This window comes from Pongo abelii, chromosome 6, assembly GCF_028885655.2.
Source record: "Pongo abelii isolate AG06213 chromosome 6, NHGRI_mPonAbe1-v2.0_pri, whole genome shotgun sequence".
NCBI classification, from domain to species: domain Eukaryota; kingdom Metazoa; phylum Chordata; class Mammalia; order Primates; family Hominidae; genus Pongo; species Pongo abelii.
The window spans coordinates 96,385,131-96,412,768 of record NC_071991.2 but is presented as its reverse complement, the minus strand read 5'-3'; the positions used below and the strand labels follow the sequence as shown (position 1 = coordinate 96,412,768).

Genomic DNA, 27,638 nt, shown 5'->3' with positions numbered 1-27,638 from the left:
TATAATTTTCTTAAAAAACACATTCTATGACTATTTCACCTCCCTGAGAACATCTTACAATTTTTGATGAAATACTGTTATTTGAAAAAATAGAATACAAGCCCTTGGATATAAGGGACCGAAATCTCTGGTCTGTTTCTGCCATTTTTGCCTGTCTCTGCAGAGATGCCTTGAGTACAACCTCAGAAGACAAAAAGCCAAAAGACAGGTACCCCAGCACCCCCCGTGGGAAAGTGTGTCCTCTCTGTGCTAATGTCACCCATCTAATCTCTACTGAAGGGTTTGCAAACAGAAACTGAATTGTTCTCAGTCCAGTTCAGAGAGGTCTTTACTTTCTGAGAGCCAACCTGTTAGACCCACTCCAAGTGGCCAGAATCTATAACAATATTGTCTCCAGAGAATCATAATACACTCCACATTAGAGGAAATAAACAAAGTAGGACTGTCTTGATTTTCCAGGCGTTTTGAGTACTTGACCTGAATATTGACCATTTGCTCAATATTTTAGTATTATATGAATTACATATTCCCAGTGTCCCCAGGCCACTATTAGGTTCCTAGACAGCCAAAGATTCAAGTTTAATATAGAGAAAATTAGAGATACAGAAAAATTATTTTATAATATATGAAAAAACTATCATATTTAATAATTCTAGAAAGTCTTTTAGAGTTTGAACCAGTTATGCTACTTACCTTATTCATAAAATCTTATGACTTTCCTGGGTAAGAGCATTACAGTTTAGTCTTTTTCATTTGCTTGTTTCTTCAGTAAGGGCTTTGCCTTCTGTGTCCTACATTGGAATTTACTATAATTTCATTCAATTTATATAGATAATAAGTGAGATCTAAACATTGTTCACTTTCTCACAGTTACACTTTTATATAACTAGGTTGGAAATTCAGTTAGAAGGCACTCCTCTCTACATAATCTTTGTAGTGTCACAGAAGCATCCAGAAGTTCTGCCTTCTTCTTCCAGCCCTGCCATGTATTGATTATGTAACCAAGGATCTGCCAACTAATCTTTCTGGAAGTCAATTTCCTCATCTATAATATGGGGAAAATAAATCCTGTGCTACCAAACCTCACAAGATTGCAATGAGAATCAAATGGGGTAAAACATATAAATACATTTGGAAAAAAAAAAAAGAGAGAGAGAGATACCATTTCTGGAAATCCAGAACAACTTTAACAGCAATAAAAATAACAAGTCCTCATTTTGTAACAACTTTAACAGCAATAACAATAACAAGTCCTCATTTTGTAACTATGTCTTGTATTAGGAATTTTACGATTGCAATCAACAGAAATCAACTCAAAGGAGCTTAAGAGGGGGCAAAAAGTGGAAAGAGGACTGCATCATAAGGATTCAATGTCATTCTGGTATCTGAAACTAGGAGCACATCAAGATCTCAGGAAAGAACTGGAACCAGTTACCTTTCCTCTCTTCTCTTGTATTTGTTCTTGGTTTATCTGAAATATTATTTCTAATATCTAAAGATATATTTCCTCTACCTATCCTTGAATAAAAAATTGGCTGCTTGCATATGCAGAGCATGTATTTTCCAGATCCAGCCACTTCGAGACACCAATCTCTATTTAATTTCCAATTACAAATTCACTGGGAATCTGGTTATGCTTCGATTATGTGCTCACCTTCAGTTCTACAAATTGTGATGAATGATCAAGAATAAGATTTTAAAAATGGCTGTTGGGTGAATAGTGCTATTCTCCAATATATTAGAGACTTTTTATTTCTTTTTCCTCCAGAAAAAAAGGTTGTTGAATATAAAATCCCTTAGGTATCCACTCTTCTCTTTCACTTTCCAAAGCACTTTCACATGTGAATGAAATGAGATATTGTATTATCTTAACAGATAGAAACAGAATTTCTCTGAGGGATGGAACTATTTTTGTTGAAAGGGGGAAAAAAGATACTTCAGTAAGCCATTTGAAAGAGAAGAGAGATCTGGAGGGCATAGGTGCCAGCTGAGTCCCAAGAACAGAAGAGCAGCTTGGGGTGCTCTGCTTTAGAAAATGAAAGCCATTGGATTTTGCTCCTAAGAGGATTGGGGAGAAAAAAGAAAGAAGGAGGAGACTGGGAGGCAAAGAGTCCAAGAAATGTGGCGCATCAAAGTGGCATGAGGCAAGGAACTTGTAAAAATCTCCCGATTGGTACTGTGGCCCCCACCCCTTCGCCTTTACCACCTCCACCCTACACAAACTCTTTAAGAAGAAAAATATTCAATATGTGATTTTCAGTTGTTTTTGTGCGATTTGAATTATTTGTTCATTCTGCGGAATTAAGTAAGACTGTGTGTGTGTGTGTGTGTGTGTGTCTAAATTAAGTACGTCTGGCCTGAAGTGGTGTGGAACAGAGGGAAAGTGTGTTAAAGCAGAAGTGGAGGCAGAGCATACACCACCCAAGGTGTCAAGGGCAGGGAGGCAGCAGCTGACTCTGGGTTATAAATGCATTATCTCCGATGCTCCCTCAGGTATCATTACTGTTTAACAGATAAGGAAACTGAAGACAGTCGTTTACGGAATGTCTTACAGCAAATTAGTCTTGGAGCCAAACTAAAATCTATATGTCTTTTCACTGAACTCGGGTTATTGCATTGAACTTCCTTCAAATGTTATGATAGGGACAGGACAATGGTAGCATACCTTAGTGGCAAGAATCAAGAAGACATTTCTTTAAATGAAATGCTCTTAATGCTTTTAGTGAAACCACTAAGATTACCTTTTAGTCATTCTTCCATTCATTTAACATATATGTGTTGAATTCATGCTCTGTAATTAGCATTATGATAGATGATAGCCTTTTGCTTATGAGTAAAAATCATTTGACCAAAGTGATTTTTTTAAAATTTTTTATTTAATTTTAATTTTATTTATTTATTTTATTTTTTGAGATAGAGTTTCACTCTTGTTGCCCAGACTGGAGTGCAATAGTACGATCTTGGCTCACCGCAACCTCCGCCTCCCAGGTTCAAGCGATTCTTGTGCCTCAGCCTCCTGAGTAGCTGGGATTACAGGCATGCACCACCATGCCCAGCTAATTTTTTTGTACTTTTGTAGAGACGGGGTTTCTCCATGTTGGTCAGGCTGGTCTCAAACTCCCGACCTCAGGTAATCCACCCGCCTTGACCTCCCAAAGTGCTGGGATTACAGGCGTGAGCCACCACACCCGGACTTGACCAAAGTGAATCTTAAAACTATGAGAAGAAAAAAAGGAATAAGATGACCATGAAATCCACAGCATCCTGTTTTTTGTTTTGCTTTGTTTTGTTTTGTTTGGTACTTTTTGAAATTGCAGTGACACAAAGTCTGACCTAGATTCAGCACCAGAAGTAACTAATTATGAATCCACAACTAACCATATTAATCTTCATACACTGATGGTGGGAATTGAATGGTATATAGCACTTTAGAAAACAGCTTGGTAATTCCTCAAAAAGTTAAATACAGAATTACCATATAACCCAGGAAAATCATTTTAAATTTTCCTTTCTAAGATCAAGAAATGCCTGGAAAATGCTTTGCCAGCCTAAACACTCTCCCTTATCCAAAAGTTCCCAAGGAGAAGGCTGTATTCTGAATGTCTGTGTCACTGCAAAATTCATATGTTGAAATCTAATCCCCAATTCGATAGCATTATGAGGGGGCCGCCTTTGGGAGGTGATTAAGTGATGAATGCAGAGCCTCATGCATGGAGTAGTTCCTCATAAAAGAGACCTGGGGAAGCCTGGTTGCCCCTTCCACCATGAGAGGACACATAGAAGCCATCATCTATGAGGAATGAGCCCTTGCCAGATGGCGAATCTGCTGACATCTTGATCTTATACTTTCAAGCCTCTAGAACTATGACCAATACATTTCTGTTGCATATAAGTTTCTCAGTCTAAGGTATTTGTTATAGCAGCCAGAGTGGACTAACACAGAACTGTTTAGAAAGGGGACAGGAGCACTTTGTGAATTAAAGCACCACTCTATCAATAGCTGTGCAGCCCCAGATATCCAAAGAAGTGCCTTGGTAAAAGAATGAGGTTGAATTTACAGCAAAGCTTGAGAACTAAGCAGCACCTTCCAGTTAACACAAATGAAAAATGGGTGAGCCTGTGTGCTCAGGCTTGCTTGTGAAAAACAACGTTTAACTCAGGCCGGTCCTGAACCCATTGACCCAACCAAGTGCACTGAATGGAAAAGAGAAGCTCCTGCAGAGGTTCTGCTTATAACATGGAGATTGGAAACAGATATGCAAGCAAAGCATGGAGAGCAGAACATTGTTTTTAAGATAAACTCAATGTTCTGAGGCTCATTCCATGTCTGAAACTTCTGCCTACTGAATTTTTAATGTATCTTCTTCAGTGTTAGAGTGACAATGAGCTGGGAATAAAGGGGATAAGGATAAGCCAGGCATGGGAGAGGTGACCAAAGATTTTCTTTCAATACATACATTTTTCCCCAGTCACTTTTCTCAGAGATTTAGGATCTGATCTTGAGCACTTGGCTGACTGACTCTCCACTTTGCATAATGTTATAGATCAGTATATGGAAGATCTGGATAATTTCATGTCTTAAAGCTTACCCTGTGTAATATTTTTCCCCATTCAATGGCCCTTCATTCTTTTTGTTTTGTTTTGTTTTGTTTTTGTCTGAGACAGGGTCTCACTCTGTAGACCAAAGTGGAGTGCACTGGTGCAAGGCTGGAGTGCAGTGGTGCAATTACAGCTCACTGCAGCCTCGACCTCCCAGGCTCAAGCAATCCTCCCACCTCAGCCTCCCAAGTAGCTGGGACCACAGGTGCATGTCACCATCCCTGGCTAATTTTTAACTGTTTTGTAGAGTCAGGGTCTCACTATGTTGCCCAAGCTGGTCTTGAACTCCTGGGCTAAAGGGATCCTCCTGCCTTGGCCTCACAAAGTGCTGGGACTACAGGTATGAGCCAATGCACCTGGACCCTGAACTCTTACAAAGAGATAATTTCTTAATAACTTAAAACATATTTTATTCCTTTTAGCCCCTACTCCATATGTGGTCTAATACACCACTGATATTCAACAAATGTTTGCTAAACCCTTTAATACAATTATTTGGAATAATATTGCCACTGATAGTAATTAGAATAGAAAAGCACTCAGTGCTTCCCTGAATCCCTTTGGCCTGCATCCTACTCCCAGTCCTCTATCAACCCTTCTGTCGCAGTTCCTGCTGAGCTGAACAAGAGACACACATGCCAGCCTCACAGCTTAAACAAAGAGCTACAGTGAAAGAAAAACAGCTGAGCCAGCAGGAAGCATAAACAGAGGGGGAGGTGTCAAGATAGCTATTTTTAAAGCCAATGTAGTAAATAAACTCATAGGCTTTAATAAAGCCAGGTAGCTCTTTTCTTGAGAAGCTAGCCTATACTTCAAGCTTGGCCCAAGGTTTGCTTGATCCTCTATTAGGACAGCATATTTGAAATTTTGGTAAGGGCAAACAACACTGGGGCAGGGGAAGACATGTCCTCATTCTTAGGTTTATTCTTAAAAAGAAAAATAGGAAGCTTGAGAACCATGAAAACACAATGCAGATAGGAATCACAAAATATGTACAAAATGTTATTGTTGCCCATCAAGATACAAACGGATACATCATGAATTTGATGACAATTTCTCCTCTTTGGATCTTATCTACATCCCTCCTTCTGGCCCTCAAAGTCCTCAATTGTCCCTGTCACCTTAATCTCTTTCTCTTTCCTATTTTGTTCTTACTCTTGGATCTGACAAAACAGAAAGAAAACTGCACTATAATTATGAGCACATGATGTGCCTGGAACTGTGTTATGAGTTATCTTACTTAATCAACACAACACTTCTAATATCTCCAGTGTTGAAGAAGAAACTGAGGTTTACAAATTCCAGTGTAGAATAAATTCCCTCCACCTGAATGGCCTGCATAGCTCCACAGGATCTGTTCCTGCCTACCTTGCAGCCCTCACCTCCCTGATCTCCTACCTCTCTCATCTCCACTTCAGTCAAACTAACCTTTGAGTTCCTTGATCAAGTCAACTTCCATTCTACCCTAGGGCTGTTGCCCTTGTATTCAACATTGAAAGGCACTGGAATCTTCTTCCTCCAAACATGGTTCCTTCTAGTCATCTGGTTCTCTGCTCAAACGTTGTCACCTCATTAGAGTAATCTTCATGAATGTTCAGTTGAAAGTACCTAATCTTTCAGAGTAACTCCTTGTTGTGGCCACCAAGGTGCACCATTCAGATGACCCTTTAAGGGAGCATAGTTGGCTGATGGCCTCCAACTGCCCCATCTTTAGATCCATTGCAGTGTTTACACTTAGGCCTGAGGCTCTCTCTTCCAAGGCTGCCCTGAACCTATGACTGAGTAAGGTAGGGGTACTAGACCCAGCCCACTTCACCACTTCTGCCCAGTACAGGACTTCTCTAATGAACAATATCTACTCAGGACTGGGTTGTGGGACAGAGATCTCATCAGGTTGGCCAAGACTTTCTTCAAGCTGCACCATAACCTGTCCCAAACTCCCTCTTTCCTTCTCTCCTTGTCCAGGTGTCAGAGCTGCATCACATTCGAAGTGCTCCCCAGCTACTCCTGCTCCTACTCTCTCTTATCCTTCACAGAATCTTCTCCCAATCTCTTGTTTGTCTAATTCTGTCCTGAAGTCTGCTTCTCAGAAGACCTGAACTGGTGCACTCTCTTGTAAAACACTGTTTCATTACTTTCATAGCATTTATAACTATTTTTATTTCATCCAATTAAATTGATCCACTTATGTATTTATTTAATATCTCCCTCCTACCACTGAGACCATCTCCTCATCAATGTAATCTGTCTTATTCATCACCTTATTTCCCAGTGCTAAGAATGGCACCTGGCTTATAATAGGTCTTCAGTTAATATTGTTGAATAAATGAATTAATGTATTTAGAAGACTAGATTTATACTTTAGATTCAGAGGCTCCTCTTTATTCAATTACTGTGGGTTTTACTGTTCTAGGTTTTGGACATAAAACAGTAAGCAAGAAAGACAAAGTCTCTGCCCTTTTGAATTTATATTCAAGGGAGGGAAGACAGGTAATAAACACATAATCACAAACATATATATGCTATGTGATAAGAGATATAAAGAAATTATAGTGTGTAATAAGGGAATAAAGAGTGGTTGTTGAGTAGTTAGGAAAGATATCTCTTTGATAAGATGACATTTGAACAGAGATTTGGATGAAATAAGGGAGTGAGTCAAGCAGATACCTGCCTCAAGAGTGTTCCAGGCAAGGGGAGCATAAATGCCATGGCCAATGATGGAGTGTGTTTGGCAAGTTCAAAGAACAGACTGGAGGTCAGTGAGGCTGAACCAGACAACAAGGAGAATGGCAGAAAATACTATGGGGAGGCACATGGTAACGGGTAAGTCCTTGTATGCCATCATAAGGATTTAAGATGAGATTTTCCTCTAAGTGAGATGGAAAGTGAATGGATAGTTCTCCCTGACATTTTAAAAGGATGCATCTGGCTTCTAGGTGGGAAACAGTAAGAGGTTAAGGTAAAAGTAGAGGGAGCAGAAGGCAGGTTATTTAATATTTCATAAATATCTCTAGTGTCTATCAGTAAAGATGGTGATATTTGGCCAAGTTCTTGTTATATTTGAAGACAAAGTTAGTAGGATTTCCTAACAGATTGAATAACTAAGGCTTGTGGGAAAGGAAAAGAATCTAGGATGACTCCAACTATTTGGCCTGAGCAAACAGAAAGGTGGAGTTGTTAATTACCATGTTTTCCTCTGTTCAAGCTCAGCTGAACAGGTGTAGTCATACATAGGCAGAGAAGATTTAACCAGATTTGAAGTTTTTCCTGTTGAATACAATGGTGGGAGTGTTCTGAGGCTACTGCAAAGGAATAATTATCCTGATGGAAGATGGGATATAAGTTGCATAAGGAGAGACATTAGCACATGCAGCGCATGACAGAAAGAGAAAAGGCATATGGTCGGTAGATGGAAGGTCTCTGTGGGACTGGAGAATTGATGGTAATAATGTAACAGAGGGTGAGATGAAAAGGTCTGAAGTGGTGGTCAGAAAGTAGGGTGGCCATATTTTTTCCTTTGTCCCATAACTGTATTAGGCTGTTCTTATGCTGCTAATAAAGACATACCCAAGACTGGGCAATTTATAAAGGAAAGAGGTTTAATTGACTCACAGTTCAGCATGGCTAGGTAGGCCTCACAATCATGGCGGAAGGCAAAGGAGGAGCAAAGTCATGTCTTACATGGCAGCAGGCAAGAAAGCTTGTGCAGGAAAACTCCTACTTATAAAACCATTAGCTCTCATGAGACTTATTCACTACCAGGAGAACAGTATGGGGGGATTTGACCTCATGACTCAATTATCTCCACCTGGTCCCACCCTTGATGTGTGGGGATTATTACAATTCAACCTGAGATTTAGTTGGGATCACAGTGAAACTATATCAACAGCAATCCTTTTTTCTCAGTTGAATAATATTTGAGAAGAGTTACAAGTGAAATGAAACAAATTCCATACCTACCTCTCCAACTACCATCCCATGTGTCAACCCCTCTCCATGGTTAAGATTCTTGAAAAAGTCTCCTTATTCATCTTCTGCATTCTCCATGTTTACCTCTTAATTCCATATGCTAAGGCTCCCATTCAAAACATAGCAAGGTAAAATTTTGTTTGCTACAGCTTTCAACACCACCTTGAAGCCAGCTAAAAAAGTCTATTCCTTTTGATTTATGACATCTCTTCAGTCATTTGTATCTTCTCATTCCTACATTAAATATCCCCAATTTCTTCAATTATTCCTTATGACATAGTTTGTAGCTACTTTGAAACCTGAGGCTCTCAGCTGAATGTGTTCTAATTTGTCTCTTAACATATGTCTCTAACTCTCTTAACATATAATGTTCAGTATTATTCAGAAATAAGAAGAAATGAAGTACTGGTGGATGCCACATGGATGAACCCTGAAAACTTTATGCTAACTGAAGGCAGCCAGTCACAAAATACTATATACTATATGATTCCTTTTATATAAAATGTCAGAATAGGCAAATCTAAAGAGACAGAAATTAGATTAGCAGTTGTCTAGAACTGGGTAAATATAAAGGATTGGAGATGATGGCTAAGGAATGCAGAGCTTCTTTTTGTGGTGATGAAAATATTCTACAATTGATTGTAATCATGGTTGCACAACTCTGTGAATATACTGAAAGCCACTGAAGTATACACTTTAAATAGGCAAATTCTATGGCATATGACTTATATCTCAAAAAAGCTTGAACCCAGGAGACGAGGTTGCAGTGAGCTGAGATCGTGCTGCTGCATTCCAGCCTGGGCAACAAGAGTGAAACTCTGTCTCAAAAAAAAAAAAAAAGCTGTTAAAAAACAAACATGATGTTGAAAAGAAAAAACAGTACTCTGAAGTAGAGTGCTTTAACCTCTATAAATTCAATTTAACTCTGTATAAAAGAGATAAATAAATAATACCTGCTCCACCTCCTTGACAAGGTTGTTGAATCATATTTTGCAACATCATAATTACGTAAGTTATTAGCTTGAGTGACTCTCACCACCTCACATTTGGATTACTAACACAATTCACTTACTGGTAACCCACTTGTTTTACATGTAGTGGTAAGAGGTTTTTTTATTTTTTTGCTTTTTAACATCTAGTACCCAACTCAGGAAAGAATGTAAGGAGCACTTAGTACCCACTGTATCAAGTCCAACCCTTCTCCTTAGCATTTAAAGCTGTCTTCCAACTTTGTCCCATACATCCCGTCATTCTTCACACCAACTTTGTCCCACACATCCTATCATTCTTCAATTATAAAACCATTGTTTTCTCTTTCACGTATCTTGCATATTAACTGTTTAGCTGGTTATTCCCCTGAAACAAAATATACCCTATTATGGCCTGAATGTCTCCAAAGCCCTAATCCACAATACGATGGTATTTGGAGTTGGAACCTTTGGGAGGTAATTAGATTCGGATGAGGTCCTGAGAGTGGGACCTTTAAGACGGGGCCTTTATAAGGAGAGACCAGACTGCTTTCAAGCTCTCTCTCGCTCTCGCTCTGCCATGTGAGGACGCAGCAAGAAAGAGGCCATCTGCAAGGCAGCAGCAGAACCCTCACTGAGGAACTGAATAAACTGGCACCTTAATCTTAGGTTTACCAGCTTCCAGAATAGTGAGAAATATATTCCTATTGTTTCAGCCACTCAGGCTACGGTATTTTTAGGGCAGCCTGAACTAATACATACTTCTTTAAACTCCCCACCAATATCCTATTATCACTTCCTTCAAACGTTTTTTCAAAACTTTCTTATCTTAGAATTTGCCCCCATATTGATCAGTTCATTACTCTGCATCCTCTTAGGAATTGTGCTACATATAAATCTAATTTGCTGTTCTTATTCGTTTATGTATCACATTTTAACTCACCTATTTGACTAACTTCAAAGGACAGAAGTAATGTTACCTATTTGACAAACTTCTGTTACGCGTACTTCATTTCTCCAAAACACAAGTTTTGTAGTCATTTTTACCAATATTCAGCCAGCACTGCTGCTTCTTTTGCTGAAACTGTTGGTTCCACACTCTGGTCCGAACTTAATAGGAAAGACTCACCATAAAAGATAATCAAGAATGGCTAATACACAGAGTGTTGAAATATGATTTCCTAAAGTTTAATTCCAGAGTTCTGATACACATTAGCATTTAGAGTGCCTAGAATTACAGTGTAGAAGGTGACTAAGTACATTCAAAGATTGTTCCTTTTTGTTGTTATATTACAAAAGATTATAGTTGAGGCAGATCTTGAAATTGCATCTCATCAGCCCAGCAGGTGGTGTGACTCCCATAAAAGAACAGGAAAGGACATGTCCCATAAGGAGGCAACTCAGTCTCTGCTAGCTCACAAGCGTGGTCTCAGTGACCTACTCGAAAGCTATTCTGCTTGTATCATCAGTTCAGCCTCACCTTGGAAAACTCAAGCCCAGTTTTCTCAAATGATTTTTAGAGAATAAGATTTCCAGATGAAAACCAGGGAGCATGTTCCAGTTTTTAATACATCAAGGAAGATGTTTTTCCTTGCTACCAGCCCCATTTTCTAATCAGTTAACGCTTCCTGTGATATCTGTAGGGGAAAGGTGTAGTGCAATTGACAGGGAGAGATGAGATCTTAAGCCTCTGCTCATTCATTGGGTGCTGAGTAGCAATACCTCCCGCAGGCCACAGGAACTTATCTCCGCCGATCAGTTACAGCTGGAAGGATGGGGCGCTAGCACCATAGATCCACTCCTCATTTTATGGGCAAAGAAGCTAAGGCCTGTAAAAATGGCATGCCCAATGGTACAGGAGTTACAAACACGGTCATAAATATTGGCTCAAAATTTGGCATGGAAGCTTATGTGCTGCTCTAGAGGAGATCTGCTACGATGTGGAGATTGGCTTGTGTGGATGTGTTTTATTGCTCGTCATTTAAAAATACTTTTGATTATTTGTCTCCCATTTTTTTAGGTTACGAGGAAGTCCTTCAAAATGCGTTCTTGTGAAAAACGTGAGAATGGAAGGAAGGAGGGAGGGATAGGAAGAAGGAAAGAGAAGCAAAAGGTAGGAAGAAAGTGACCTTGGTGCCCTTTTCTAGTCCCCTCCCCCGACTTTCCTGTTCTCCACTGTGCCCATCTCTGGTTTCACCAGGCTCCATTCCTTCCCCAGCTCCCTGTTTCCCACGGCCCTGAAACCAGCCGACAGGGATTTGCATTTTGAAAAACCTTGCGTGGCTGCCGGCGCCGGGCATGCTCAAACGCCCAGAACTGGCTTTTTTCGGCAACTTTGGCAGCTCTCCCACCCCCACCCGAAGGGGCAGGTACGCACAACTCCCTCCGTGTGAGTAAACGGAAAGAAATTACCCCACTCCCACTCAGGGCAGAAGGCCACAGCCCCGCGGGGCAGTGGCGCGCTCCGGGGACGCTGCCAGGGGGCGCCAGGCCCTCGGTGGTGGCGCGGCGCCGGGGTCGGGGGCCGGGGGGCGCGCGCGCCCCTCCGAGGGGACGCTATCCGAGGGCACGTGCGCGGGCGCGCGCTCTGGGAGTGGTCGCGGGGTGGTGGGAGGGGCGGGCAGGGGCGGGGCCGCGGCGGCGCGCGGAGGCCGAGCTCGGCTGGGCTTGGCGAGGCTGCGGCGCGGCCACCGGCGGGAGTACAGGGGCCACTGTACCCAGAGATTCAAAACCCCAAAACCAGGACTTGGGGGCGCTGAGCCGGGCCCGGAAGCAGAGCCTGGTCGTGAGGAACAGCCGCCCGTTGCTGTCTGCCCCTTTGCGGACAGCGTCTCCCTCGACTCCGCTTAGGAAGTGGTGGGGGTGGCGTGGCCCCCGTCGGGAGGCGTTCGAACGCCCGCTCGGAGAGAGAAAGGATTCCCCTGTGTTTGGAGCCCGCACTCGGGCGCGGAGGGAGCGGCGGCAGGCTCTCGCTCTCGGCACCATGGGCTGCACGCTGAGCGCCGAGGACAAGGCGGCGGTGGAGCGGAGTAAGATGATCGACCGCAACCTCCGCGAGGACGGCGAGAAGGCGGCGCGCGAGGTCAAGCTGCTGCTGCTGGGTAAGGGCGGCCGGGTCGGGGCCCGGGGGTCGGCGGGGGACCGGGTGCGGCGCTGCGCGGCCCTTGGCGTTTGGAAACCCGGAGGGAAAGGGGAGGAAGCGCCCGAGGAGGTTTCTGAGCGGGAGCTGGGTCGGGCGGTGCGCAGGCGAGGCGGGTCCCCCTCTCCGGGTGTCTGGCCTCCCTCCGCCCCGGCGGGCGAGGAGTGCCCGCGGCGGGGCGGGCGCGTCACTTCACTCGGATGCCTTCGTGCGACCCAGCAAAGAGCCCAGGCGCGAGTCCGAGGCGGCGGGTCGCGTGGAAACCCTTTGCTTTGAAGTTTAGCTCAGCCTTGTAAAGATGAAGGGGCATTCGCGGCTAGAAAATAAACACCCCCCGCGCCCCCAACCCCCTCCCGGAAAACCCTTCTTCGTGTGCGGTGTAGGTTGTGTTTAGACTGTGGTTTTCTCATGCCCAGAGTGCCACGTTTGGTGAAATCAGTGCACCTTTTGTGGAGCCTCTGAGATGGGGCCGAAACGTCTCTCCTGTTAACTTCCTATGGCGACTCCTTAAGTGGTCAAGGAGAACTGATTACATTCCCCCTGCGCTGAGAAAAGGCTGCGCTGGATGCTTGATTTTTCTTGCTGTGGGGGCATGGAAGCCACCCAAGTGGGGTTGGGAAGCTTTGCTATAGTAGTAGGCAAGGCAGATGCTCGAGTGGTGAAAACTGCTGTGAAAGAGCGGGAGGGTCACGCCAGACAACAGGGTTCTCTCTCCGCTGCCACCGTTTCTGATGAATGAGATTTGCCAGGTACACGCAAGGCTTTTATTTGTTCTTAGCACTGTTCTGTTCGTGAAACGCTACGTGGAGGTCTTTTCCAAATGTTTGACGGGGAAGAAAATAAAGAGTAAACCAGGGTTTTCACTGAGGGAAGCATTAGGAAAATCTTTACAGGTTAAGATTTGTGAGTTAGGGTTTTCTTTTGTTTGCGTGTTTTTTTCTCACACTCTAGGTATTTAGATAGATGAAAAATTTCTCAGAATCTTCATTTGCATTTCCAAGGACTGCTTTTATTTTTATACCAGTTATAATAAAAAAGAAATGTTGCACAAACCTGTTTTCAGTAAGCTTCTGTTTCATTGGTTTAATGACTGCAGAAAAAATGGTGGGTTTTTTTTCTCCATTACTAGTAGGCTTGGGAGCAGCAAAGTTGGCATGACTAAAAGTAATAATGATCTGAGTCATTTTGCAAGTAAACTGTGAAATAACTTTGCATTTTAAAGACCTGGGTGGCTTTTTTCACCCTCTCGCCCCCAACATAAATCTTTCTCAGTTAATGCTGTTTGCCTAAGTTTTTACATTAATAAGAAATACTGTGTTTTGAGGAGGTTAGTGTATGTACTTCTCTTGTGAATTGAATGTGAGATAGATATGAAATAAGAGGATTAAGAAGTTTTCTTCTTGCAATTTTTGCTCTCCTGGTGTGATACGTTGTTTCAATGTATTTTTGTGTGACTCTTAGTTTGAGCCAGCCATCCACCATGTTTAAAGCAATTGAAAAATGAATCATCTGGTGGTGGTGGTTTGTTCTTTAATTAGGTGACTGTTAGGGATGGACTAGAATAAAGGTCCCAGGAGTAGGCTTTTGCTTATGTTCAGAAGAGATCGGTGTGTCTTAATCTTAGCACGGTTGGCATTTGGGGCTGGGTAATTCTTTGTTATGCAGGTTGTTTTTGTGCATTGTGGGATGTTCAGCAGCATCTTTGGCCTGCACTCATTAGATGCTAGTAGCAGCCCCCTAATCTATGAGCTCCAAAAGTGTTTCCACATATTGCTAGAAGTCCTCTGGGGGCAAAATACAGCGTTAGTTAAGGACCACTGTTCTAGATTAACACTTAAATATAACTGAATGTATAATATAGAACCAGAAGTTGAATCTTGACAGTCATCATAAGTGAGTTCAGAGAAAGATGTAGCAGAGGCCTCATTTTCAGAAGAAATTATGGAATTCTTATTTCTTTCTGTTTCTTTTTCTTTTTTTTTTTTTTTTTTTTTTTTTTTTGAGACAGAGTCTTGCGCAGTCGCCCAGGCTGGAGTGCAGTGGCCCTATCTCGGCTCACTGCAACCTTCACCTCCTGGGTTCAAGCGATTCTACTGCCTCAGCCTCCCGAGTAGCCGGGACGACAGGTGCGTGCCACCATGCTCGGCTAACTTTGTATTTTTAGTAGAGACCGGGTTTCACCATGTTGGCCAGGCTGGTCTCGAATTCCTGACCTCAGGTGATCCGCCCGCCTCAGCCTCCCAAAGTTCTGGGATTACAAGGCGTGAGCCACCTCGCCCGGCCAGAATTCTTCTTTCTCTAAACCAGTGCTAGTACCATTAGAAATATTTCAGAATGATTTTTCGAAATCTTTAGGTGACTGAATTCTTTTGGCTGTCTTTTCTAGCTTTGGTCTTTTGCTTTTCCCTACCTCTCTCCTCTCTGGAAATCCTGGCTGTCCTGCTGGCCCAGCATTCTCCTCTGTCTTATCCCCGTTCTACTCTACCCTTTTGCCCAGAGTTCCAGCACCCTAGTCCTGTAAACAGAATGCTGGCTTACTTATTCCAGAAATTCAATTCTTGGAATGTTTGAAAACGCTGTTTTCCTAATTTCACTTTAGTAGTGAATTGTGACCTTTTGGTTCTTTTTTGAATCCTTAAAGCATATGTGTAAGCTGCTAAATAAAATAATTACATGGAAAATACGGCAGTAGAATAAACTAGAAATGTAAAATCGTTTCTAGGTAACGTATAACCAGTGTCACAGCCATTTACATTAGATCGTGTTCCTCTTCACTTACTCTGTTTTTCTCATCAAATGATGTTTTTTAAATTTAAGGCATAAAATCTCTAAAGTACTTTTAAGACAGTCTGTTAAGTATATTGCATTTTTTTCTTAAGGACTGTATTGTCATTTTAGACAGCTGGGCTGAGTAATTTAGATATGAGACTTGCGCACTATTAGTAAAGGTTTTGGCACTGTCTGTATGATTTAAATCAGAGGTATTTCACTTTACTGAGCAGTGAATTAGGCCTTAAAAAAAGAGGAGCTAGTCTAATCATTGACACTAAGGAAATTAGGCCAGAGTTTGGGTTGTTTGTCTTTTAGGTTTAGTTTTTATGCTTATTAGGATGATAATACTTAATAGAGAAACTTATTTTAAGGAAGTAAGTAATAATGAAAGTTTTTTTATGTAATATTGTCTAATTGTTGTTGAGGAAATTATTTTTTATTGTTATATCTTTGAGAATGTTTTAATTTATCATCCTTTTAAGGGCAGTAAGATCAAGCTTATGCTTTATTTTGGTAGGTATACTACTGGTACTCATGAAATATTATTTTATTATGTTTTTTGAGGACATAATATACAAATAAATGATCATGAATTAATTTTCTGTTCCAAAGCTTTGAGCAGTATTCTCCTTTATTCCACCTCACTATCCTTCCTTCCGCTCCACTCACCCTCATATACAAAATTCCAGACCCTTATCTCCTTCTTTAGCTTGGTTTAAATATTCCAGGTTTGGGGGAAAATGGGCTGAGGGATTGGATTTCTTCTGTTTGGTGGATATTTTTCTATTGCTGCCACCAGCCAGCTCTTTGGGATGCTGCATCATTAATCTTCACTCCTTTTGAACTTGCCCTGTGACTTCCCCTAGTTGAGAAATGTTGGCATTGCAGGGCTTTTGATTTTTCATTGCTTTGACTTTCTTGGAACTGGTTTAGGATCTTAGATGTCAAAAAGCCCATTTCCTTGAATAAACGGATCCGGTATTTCAGTATGGGTTGTGTGCTTCTCTCATGGCATACCTTGTATTAGCAGTTACTTTAATAAGAAGCCACAGGTGGTTTAAGAGTATGTTTTGGAATTGCTGATTTTTTTCTGTACCTTCTGTTTTTCATTTTCATATTCATAGTTCAAGTCCTTCTCTGCCTCTGGCAGCCTAATTCCAATAGGCTCTCCTACTTCTTGTCTTTCCCTCTAGCCTGTTCTTTCTGCTGTAGGTATCATGCTGCTTCCTTGCTCAGAAACCTTTGTTGACTTTTCCGTGTGCTGCAGAATAAAATCTTTTAGACTTGGCTTCCCTCTACCCTTATACTTTTTCCTTAGGGCACCCTTCTCCAAACAGAAACTGTTGGCACATGTTAAAGCATATTTGCACTTGATTTCTGGTATTGTTTATCCTTCTGCCCAGCCTATTTTCCTACTGCTGTGGGAACTTTAAAGGCAGAATTTTTGTAGGTTTTCTTTGAATACCTAACAACCCTTCTATTTTATTATGTGTAAAATGACTTCTTAATTATGTAAAATTATTATCTTGCTGGAATATAAACTTTATGCTCTGCTGTTTTCAGTATCAATGAGAGCAAATAACTGTCCAGCCAAATTATGTAAACAAAAAAGGAATAGTAAATTATGTGATGACCACAGTGAACACATGGCATCTAAAATCAAATTGTTTGGTTTAAGATTTTTTTCCTATTTATAAGAGCTTTTCACAGTCATTGTATTTGATAAAGTTGAGAAAATGATAATGGATATTCATTGGAGGAGGATCTGCTATGTTGCAACTATGGCACTTTGCCCTGCAAATTTTTTTTTTTTTGTAAAGGTAGATCTCATTTTCTAATTTTTATTTTTGGCCCCACTTTCTTTTTTTTTTTTTTTTTTTCTTTTTTTTGACGGAGTCTTGCTCTGTCGCCCAGGCTGGAGTGCAGTGGCGCAATCTTGGCTCACTGCAAGCTCCGCCTCCTGGGTTCACGCTATTCTCCTGCCTCAGCCTCCCAAGTAGCTGGGACTACAGGTGCCTGCCACCACGCCCGGCTAATTTTTTTGTATTTGTAGTAGAGATGGGGTTTCACCGTGTTAGCCAGGATGGTGTCGATCTCCTGACCTCGTGATCCGCCTGCCTCGGCCTCCCAAAGTGCTGGGATTACAGGCGTGAGCCACCGTGCCCTTTGGCCCCAATTTCTAATGCATAAAAAGTATGACTCTTGTTGAACGTCTCAGTGATAGGAAATGTGCCTATCTTACAGAATTTAATAGATATTATTTAAACCTGAAAAGACTGCTGTAATTTTTTAAACAAAAATTGTGTTTTCAACCACAATCTTAATTTTTATTTTGTTACACATTTCTAACTGCCTTGGAAAATTCTATGTGCAACAAATTCACACAGGAAGACCTGAGTGTATTTGAGTGTGTTTATTGCAGATTTCTTGGTCACATGTTCTGGCATGCAGTTAACCAATGTATGACTCCCCAGAGTATGACACAGTGAAGTTCAGATCCCAGACTCCATTTGAGTCTTATGAACTAAGGTCAGCTCTACCTAATCTTTTAGTGCTCAGACTGGTTTCTGTCATAACTTGTTAGTGCCAATTAAAAACCTTAACGGAAATAGGGCAAAAAAATTTTTTAATGAATGTTCATTACCATAAACGTAGTGACAACGCAAAATTTATTGTCATACAGTTGTGGAGGTTAGAAGTCCAAGAAGGGTTTCCACTGGACTAAAGTCAGGTTGTTGATAGGGCTTCTTTTCTTCTGGAGATTCTAGAGGAGAATCCATTCCCTTGCCTTTTTCAGCTGTACAGAGGCTGCCTGCTTTCATTGGCTCATGGTGCCTTTTCCATCTCAAAGCCAGCAATAGCTGGTGGAGTCTTTCTCATGTGACATCACTCTCCTGCTTCCCCTTTTCACTTGGAAGGACCCTTGTAATTACATTGGACCCACCCACATAATCCAAGTTAATAGCCCCATCTCAAGATCACATCTGCAAAATTCCTTTTGCCCTATGAGGTGACAGATTCACAGGTTTCAGGGATTGGGACGTATTTATCTTTGGGGACCATTATTTTGCCTACCACAGTCTGCCCTCTGGCTCCCAAAGGCTCATGTGCATCCTGCATGCAAAATGTATTCACCCTCTCCCAACATCTCCAAAAGTCTCAACCCAGTACAGCCACAACTGACTGCAAAATCTCAACCAGGGCTCTTGATCTAACTCAGGAATGGGTGAGATTCTGGGTGTAATCCATACTGGGACAAAATTCCTGTCTGTGGACCTGTGAAACTAGCAAACAAGTTATCTGCTCCCAGAATATGGTGGGTCAGGCATAGGTTATCATTAAATGGAAAGAAAAAAGGAGTCTCTAGTTTTGAGCACTTTCAAAACTCCTTTAGGTTTCAAGGACTGGGGATAGTTCTCTATGACTCTTTGCTCCACCCTCTGGGTACTGAACTTCTCCACTCTTGGGAGTCATCCTTCTTTTCTAATGAAGGGTGGTAGCACCTGTATGCTGCTGATTACTTTTATCAGCCTGTTTCTTGCCTCTGGAATTATGGTGGTCTGACAGCATTATTTCATTTCATATTCTTTTACTTCACTTTTTTCCTCTCCCGTTTTACTGTAACCAGCAAGAAAAAACAAAAACAAAGAACCGGCCACATCTTTAATACTTTGCTTGGAAATCTCTTCATCTTAATGTCCAGGTTCATAGCTTATAAGGTCTGCTTTCCACATAACTGCTGGACTTAATTCAGTTAAGCTTTCTGCTTGTATATAACAAGGATCCCCTTCCTCTAGTTTGACCTTTCTTCCCATCCAAGTCCTCATCAGCAGCAAATTTAAGGTCCATGCATCTAGCAATAGTATGTTCATGATAATTCACATATTTTGTAAGATGATAATGTTTCATCTACCATGCTTCTCCGTTCTGAGCCCACACTGGGAGAGACATTAACATCATCTCTCTAGTAACCAGTATGTGAAGACCACCTAGACTTTTTCTATTATGCTTCTCAAAATTCTTTTAGCTTCTGCCCATTGCCTATTTCTGCATTTTTAGGTGTTTGTTATAGCAGCACCCTGTTTCCCATTATCTTCATTGGTATCTCTCATATCACTTTTGAGAGTGCAAAATAATTGTAATTTTACATTCTCCAGTCCCTCATAATTTATGTGACTATCATGGTAACACTAAAAGCACCAGTTTCTTACATGTCATATTGAACCCATGGTGTTACTCAAGTCATCATGTGAAAGAATAAAGCTTTTCTTTGCCTCTTCTTCATTGACGTTTTTCCTGATCATCCAGTCTAAATTAGTCTTCCTTCCTCTCCCTTCCTACTAATACCATATTGAAATCATCTTGTACTTTTATTTTTTATTGTCTGTTGCCTTTCTCTATGGCATTGGCCCCATCACAGCATGAATCTTGTCAGACTTATCACCTGATGGGATGGCGCATAGTAGCTGTTTCATAATTGTTGGTTAAATGAATGGATAAATTGTTGAACATTAATTTTGACTGGTTTTCTTTTAAAGGGAAAAATTGGTACATATTCTTTGTGCCTTGGGTATTTTGAGTGAATTTTAGCCCAATATATATCTTGCTGGTTTAGAGTAATGAAAACCTACTACATTATTCCTGACACATTTCTAAAAAGTAAACTAATTTTGGGGACCATATTCTTGTTGCATGATCAAAATCATGATTCTTGGTAAATAATTAAGTGGTGGAGTGAAATGTGATTTTCATATTTGAATATTCTGAGAACTTTGTTTTTAACAGTATTGTTGCCTCGCTGTTTCATATGTTATTTTGCTGCTTTCTTAAAATGTATACACCATTGCAATGAGGCATTTAATATATACTCACAACTACATATTTTCACACGGGATGATGTGACTCTGGTAAACCTCAGCTTTCAGGAGCCAGCAGGCTGCTCAGAAGCTCACCAGCAGACTGTTCTTTATGTCTTGCTTCTTCCTATGTGGTGAGGATGATCACTGGTAACATTTGTAAGATGCGTTCCATGATTTTCCTGTCAAATTACGCTTTAGCCTTACCAGATCCTTAAGAGAATTTACAGTCTACTTGGGGAAATACAATATATACATAAAGATAAGTCCTCATAATGTCAAATGGGGAAGAAAAAGAATAAAATAGATACTAGGTAGGGGAGGTGAGTGTCAATATTGGGACTTCGTTGTTGATCTTGGGAGGTGGGGGTGGAGGTAGCCTGCCTCTCAGATATTACTTTGGTTATAAATCTGTCAATTGCTTTCATGTATTTCTGAACCTACTATTTAACCCTTATTGGGTGTAAGCTTTGTGTTATATGGAAACTTATAATTTAGAAGAGACTTTGCTATCTATGAATTTAGTTTTCTAACATTTTCCATGTCTAAGGAATTTTTTTCCCCTCCAGGGTTTATTTAGCTCTGTAGAAAGACTTTCCAGAGAGGAAAGGGGAGTTGACTTAGAACTCTGGTGGTAAAAGTTTTCCCATGAGACCTTGGGCAAGTTACCAAATTTTATAAGCTTCAGTTTTTTCTTCTATAAATGCTGGATAATAAATATATCTACTTCATAGGGCTAGGGACAAAGTAAGCTAATGCATCTGAAGTACTTAGAATACTACATGGTACATACATTCTTAATAATTATAGGCTATTATTATAAATACTTTAGAGACTCTCTGGAATCAGCCCTCCCTTGCAGTTTCATCCATTTATGGTCATAGACATTAAATTCTTTTTATTGGCTTTTCTTAGCAAGGATGTGTGTGTGTGTGTGTATGTATCTATATGTGTGTGTATATGTGTGTGTGTATGTGTGTGTATATATATAGTGAAGACTTCAAGAAGTATAAATTCAGTTTTAAACATTAGTTTCTAATCCTACCATAACTTCCTTGAGGGACTTGGATTTCTCTTAACAGCCTCCTTACTGGGACTAGACCGGGTAAATATCTGTGCTGTGTTAAGAATTCTATAGAGAATGCACTTTAAGTAATCAGAAGACTTTACAAATGTTATAGAAGTAATTTTCTCTTAATTTTATTATCTATTTTTAGAATTAGTGCAGTGGCTTCTTGCAAACTTTTTTTTTTGGAAAATAAAGCTGTTAGTGTAAATTATGAAACGTTAAGTTTATTCAAAAGATGCTGCCATTTCTCAGAGGAGTTTGACAACTTTCCACAAAATATAAAATCTTTCTAAAACTTTCTGTACTGTTGACTCAAAGAGATTCCTGATAGAACTCCAGGATTATAACAGATTTACTTTTAGGAGAAGAATGTCTTGAAAAGTGGTGGTAACCTTGATAGAGAAACAGTGAATCGTTGAATCTGTGATAGTATTTGTGCCTTTTAATAAATTGTAAAATGAGTTCCTTAAGACTTACATCTTGAATTATATGAAACTCTTCCTGTTACCCTTGCCTCACTAAAGTACAGTCCAGAATTTTTTCTAGTAACTAATCTATATTATTCATTTTTCTTGTTTGGGCACATACATCTTATTTGACAGCCATTGCTGAAGGCTTACTAATTTTGTTCTTCATGGTATTTAAGAGGGATGGAACTTGTAAGTAAACTTACAGTTATAATCAATATAATGTAGTAGGAGTTAAAAGAAAACTGCTTTCTTATATGGTTCCAAAGTTAATCTAATTCCAAGCATTACATTTATTTCGGTATAGCTTGAAATTGATCCATGTATATTAGCTCACTTAAGTTTTCACAAACTGAGCACATTAAATCAGCAATCAGATCAAGAAATGTATGCAAGGCATATTTTGTTACTGTAAAAAGTATTGCTGGTCAGTAAAGTTGCTGGGACTATAAGATGGTGCTCCTCTAATTCAAGACCAACACTGATCACTTGCCTCCATCGATTCGTCCTCTCTTGCCTCCAGCACCTTTTTCCATCCACCTGATTCACTAGCATCTTCACACTGCTTTAAAGACTCCTATGTCCTGGTCTCAAGTCATGCCTAGCTTTGAAAGTGATAAAATCCAAGTAATATACCCCTTAAGTAATTTTTAATCTATTTTTTTAAACTTTTCAGAATATTCAGAAAAATAGGCAGTGTTCATATTTTTCCTTTTTCACTTTCCAGTCACTCTTTAAATTACTTTCTGCTTTAAATTATTGACTTTCTGATTGATATAGAAGTATTGAGAAATAGGCAATCATGTAACCATATCAATCTACATATTTTTTAAAGAGGTAATGTGGTGTTTATTCCCGTGTACTTTTCTCCTTCTGGAGTTCCTTTTATATGAAGGTTGGGGTTCTCATTCGAACTTAATTGTAACTTCTTTGTGGTTTTTATCTTTTTGTGCTACTTACACATTTTCTAGGTTCATTTTTATCCAGTTGGTAATAACTAATCTGCCTATCAATATATTGAGCTTTACATTTTAGTGGTGAAATTTCTGTGTCTAAAAACCATTTCTAATCTTTAGCTTGAAAAAGTATCTGTTATTCTACTTCTTTATTTTCTGGCTTTTTCAAAGCCATTTTCATTGTACTGTACCTGTTTCATAGTCTGAAAAACGATTTTTGAAGTTCTTGAGCTTCAGCTATTTGTGGTGTCTTGACTCTGTCTCGCAGTAAATTGTGTCCTCTTGTAATTTTTCATTTGTGAGCATATATTAAGCAGTACATTGTCTGTGTGAATCCTGTACACCCTGGGTTGGCTGCGGTTTTCCTTTCAATCTCGTGGATGCTGTGGCCTTCTTACTTGGTTTTTCCCAGGCAGCCCTTTCCTGTAGAGCCGGTATGAGGTAGCCAGGTTCTCAGCTGTTTCGAGTGCTTTGCCTTCTCTGGTTATCTCAAGCATCAGGAAAATTATATGTTGCATACGTTCCACAGAGGTCTCATGGTGATGGGGAAAGGTCAGCTCAGGCATTCCCTCTGCTTAGCCACACTTCATCATACTGCTTGGATACGTGTTGCTGCCTAGGAGACTTTCTTAACCCAAGCAGGCCCCCCTGTTTCTTCATCTTCTCTGACATACAATTCAGCTTTGGTCCAGAGAGGAAATGAAGATATGGGTCTGACTCTGCCTCTCTTTTCCCCATCTGCCTTCTGCAGTTGCTCCTAACTGAATGCCCTGTAGCTCCCAAGCTTGCAGGCTGCGCCATGGGATGCCTGGGAAAGTACTCTTCCATTTTTGTCTGGATGATGCCATTGTCTGCCTCTTCTCCCATTATTCATGTAAGTGCAAAAGAGAAAAAAAGCACTGTAATAATTTTCAAAAATTTCTCATATTACATTCTGTATTGTGTCTGGCTCTGAAGTTAGGTTTTTGTGTTTTTTCCCACAATTATTCCTACTGTATGTCCTTGCTGCAATCCGTGTGCTGACCTTATTTTTTTAGAGCTCGTTCTTTTTAAAGTTAAACTTTACTATGCATAGAAGTAATTTTGAATCTTTCAAAATGCAGATTCTCATTGAGTAGGTCTGGGGTGGGGCCTGAGATTCTGCATTTCTCACAGGCTCCCGGGGTGCTTGTATTGCTGAGCCACAGTCCAGTCCATCTCAGAGTCCTAGAGGAGGTAATCTTCTCTGGTTCTTTGCTGTTTATCCATTTCATAAGCATTTCTCACGTCTTATCTGGCCTTTGCCACATTCATGAAACCTATCACTTTATCAGTAAAGTATTTAAAACAGTGCCTTGCACAGAGTAAACATTCATAATGTTTTAGATATTCACATGTACATGCACGCACACATATCTATCACACTTAATATTATTGCTGTTTTATAGTTAAACTTCTTCTAATGTCAGTCTTGAAACTTGCTTTAGTAGTGCATTTTGAGAGAAACCATTTGGTATCGTCTTACATGGAAACATCCGCTTCCTTAGGAATGACCAAAAACTATAATTAGTGATAATGAATCTTTTATGATTTGGCAAGAGTTTTTTAAGTGGAGTTCTTTTGATGATACGATTATTCAGGTCAGGCTGAAAGAGCCCCAATAATAATGTTTTTCTGACTGTTTTCCTCTGGTAATGTTTGTGATAAAATTCCTTTGTCATAAATAAATATAGTTGCTGGTGCAGACTGAATATTTGTATTCCCCCAAAATTCACATGTCGAAACCGTAACCCCCAATGTGATAGGGTTTGGAGATGGGGCTTTTGGGAAGTAATTAAGGTTAGATTAGGTAATGAGGGCTGGTCCTTCATGATGGAGATTGGTATCCTTATTAAAAAAAAAAAGACACAGGAGCTCTCTTGCTTGTACCAAGAAGTGGCCATATGAGACATAACTCAGTGAGGGCCCTCACCAAGAACCAGACCATTCTGGCCCCCTGATGCGATCTCCAACTTCTTGACCTATGAGAAATAAATGTTTGTTGTTTAAGCCACCTAGTATAGTTTTCTGTTATAGCAGGCTTCACTGACTGAGACAGTTGTAAATTCTGATTAAGTTTACAGTCATTGGACTTGAAATAATCATGCTGCTTTCCCATCACTTCAGTTCTTCTGATCTGTAGGTGGTGCATACAACATGATTTCCATTGCTTTTAGAAGGGAATTCTGATCTTAGAAAACTACCCTTCATGTTTAGTGATAAGTAATTGCAAAATAAGAACTATTTGGTGATTAAACAGCATGTGTTCTATAGCTTCTACTTTCATCATAATATCATTTGCTGGTTGGGCTTAGTTGCAGTTATGACATCTGGTTCTTATGAAACATGTGTAAATTCATTCAACAAATATTTATAGAATGCCAGTTCTATGGCTTGCATTTTCTAAATATGTGGGAATGGAAGTCTTTGGGAAGCTGATATATTAAAGTACATAACACATTATTGGAACATTTCACCATTAGGTAAAACAATATGTTTTTTGTTGCTGTTGTTTTTAGTTATGTTTAAATATAAAAACTGGGCTGTGGATTCTCTCTCTCATTTGTCTTAATATGCCTTTGTAGTAAATCATCTTAAAGATGTTTTAGATGAATGCAGTTTATAGGTCAGGTTGAGTTTTACTGCTTTTTGCCAAAAACTATTTCAGACTTTCAGAGCTAAGCACTAAGTAAATGGACTCCACAGTAATTTATACTGTGCACATGGTGATGCTTGGAATTTTAGAACTAATTCTCTGGAAAGTTGTCAATTGACAAATGTCCATTGTAGACTTAGCAGTCCCATCTGAAATAACTTAAACTGTAATTTAAAAAGTAGTATAGAAAGAGCAATTCTGAAAAATATGAAACTCTCAAAAAGATCTTAGTAGTGGCCCCCTTTGGAGAATCGGTAGGACTTAGGCTTTGTAATTCATAGACTTGTGTAGATTTTGCATTGTATTTGGGTATATGTCGATGTTTATGTCCATCAGTGAAAAAAATGTTATTTTAAAATTAAAACAAAAAACTTAGAAAATTAGAGCATCTGAATGATTTTGTTAGATAAACAACTTAACTTTTAAAAATATAAGCTAAAAACCATTTTGAAGAATTTCTAGAATGGGTTCATATCCATGGAGAAACAAGTTGAGAACCAAACTTTAATGTTTTAGAGTTGAATGGTTGTATTCTAGAAATGATTTAGTATAAAGGTTTGTCTTTATTTCTGAAAGTTAGGATTAGCTGTTTAGATTGATGATAGTTTTAATAACTAAATATTATGTGGATGTTTACAACTATTATCTCCAGTTTATTTGATAGAACTTTTGAGGTAAAAATATAGTTATAACTTCCTTGTAATATGTTTCCCACATATTTTGAGGTGTTCAGTCTTGAGACTGATATGTGCTATTACTAATACTAATGCAGTCTTAATAGTCTTAATTATATGCAGCATCGGTGTAGAAAAAAATAGGAATTGCTTTCTTTGGTTCTAGTATTTATTTTCAAATGCTGCTTCTCTGTATATAAAGTATTACAGCTATACTGTGGACATTTAGGGAAGCAAACGTTTGAGTAAATTTCTTTTCTCGATGTATTTTGAATGGTTCATGTAACTTTACACTTTTTCTGGCTTAAACATTTACTTATTAAATATTTTTTGTAAATCCCAACTTTAGTAGCTATATAATGTTTTACAGATATTCCATAATTTGTTTAATCACACTAATGTTGATAATTGATGTCTCCCACTTTTACAGTCGTGTACTATGCTGGAACTGTCAAATTTTATGTATGTATCATTGCCTGTATTCCTAATTATTTCCTTAAATTATTGGGTTAAAAGTTTTGAACCATTTTAAAGCTTATGATGTGTATAGATATTCACCCCCTAAATGGTCCAGTTTCTATCCCTACAGGTGGCATGTGAAGCTGCTGTGTTTCGCCCTACCCTCATGAGCATTGAGTGTCCTTGTAATTATCTGCACTAACTTGATGGGTAACAATGGCTTCCCATTGTTACTTTAATCTGCAATTTTGGATTTGCTGAGGGGCAGTAGAAGGACTATATCCTCTAAAGAAGTTAATGTGCTCCATTTTGAGATTCATCAGAACCTGTCTTGTAATACTTTGCATGTTTGTATATTCCCCCTTCCCCGTGTACTTTTTGATTTTGTTACTTTTTCACCTAGATAGATTGTTTTGCTTCATGTTAATGAGAGGATTTAGAAAGCCTTAAATTGTTGGCCCATATAACTATTCCTTGAGTGGTTTTAACAAGGCATTTTTAAAATTCACATAATTTTATATGCCTTCAGGATATACAAACTGAAGTAGAGAAGAATTTGTTAAATGAGAAGAAAAAATGGAAACCACAATAGACACGATTGATTAATTCATGTTAGCATTGAAAACCTACATACCTAAACAAAGTGGGACCAAACAGTATACCATCTATATACCACCTGTTTTCATGGAAGTGCAGATTACAATGAGATGCTATCAGAACCAGACAATACCAGATGTTGACTTGACAGCTTTAATATACTGTTGGTTGGGAGCATCAATTGGTAAAACAATTTTGGGTAAAGCTTTATCAATACTTAGTAAAGGTATACATACCTTTGAATCGATAATGCCATTCCTAGGTATGGATTCCAGAGAAAGTGTTGTACATGTACCAGGAAAAATATTTACTACAACATAGTTAGTAATAGCAAAATTCCAAAAGAACTAAATTATTAATCATCAGGAGTGAATAAATATGTGAGCAGGACTGAATAAATAAATGAGGGTATATACTGAAAGTGAAATACTATGTTAGA

General features: G+C 39.6%; 1 protein-coding gene across 1 annotated transcript in view; it reads left to right on the top strand.

Annotated features, from left to right (window-relative positions):
* The first annotated feature begins 12,208 nt into the window (after window positions 1-12,208).
* Window positions 12,209-27,638, top strand: part of GNAI1 (G protein subunit alpha i1) — an 84,831-nt gene continuing 69,401 nt past the window's right edge. The window contains 1 exon segment of the mRNA NM_001132282.1: window positions 12,209-12,637. Within this exon segment, the coding sequence (NP_001125754.1) occupies window positions 12,520-12,637 (118 nt within the window). The 5' untranslated portion in view covers window positions 12,209-12,519.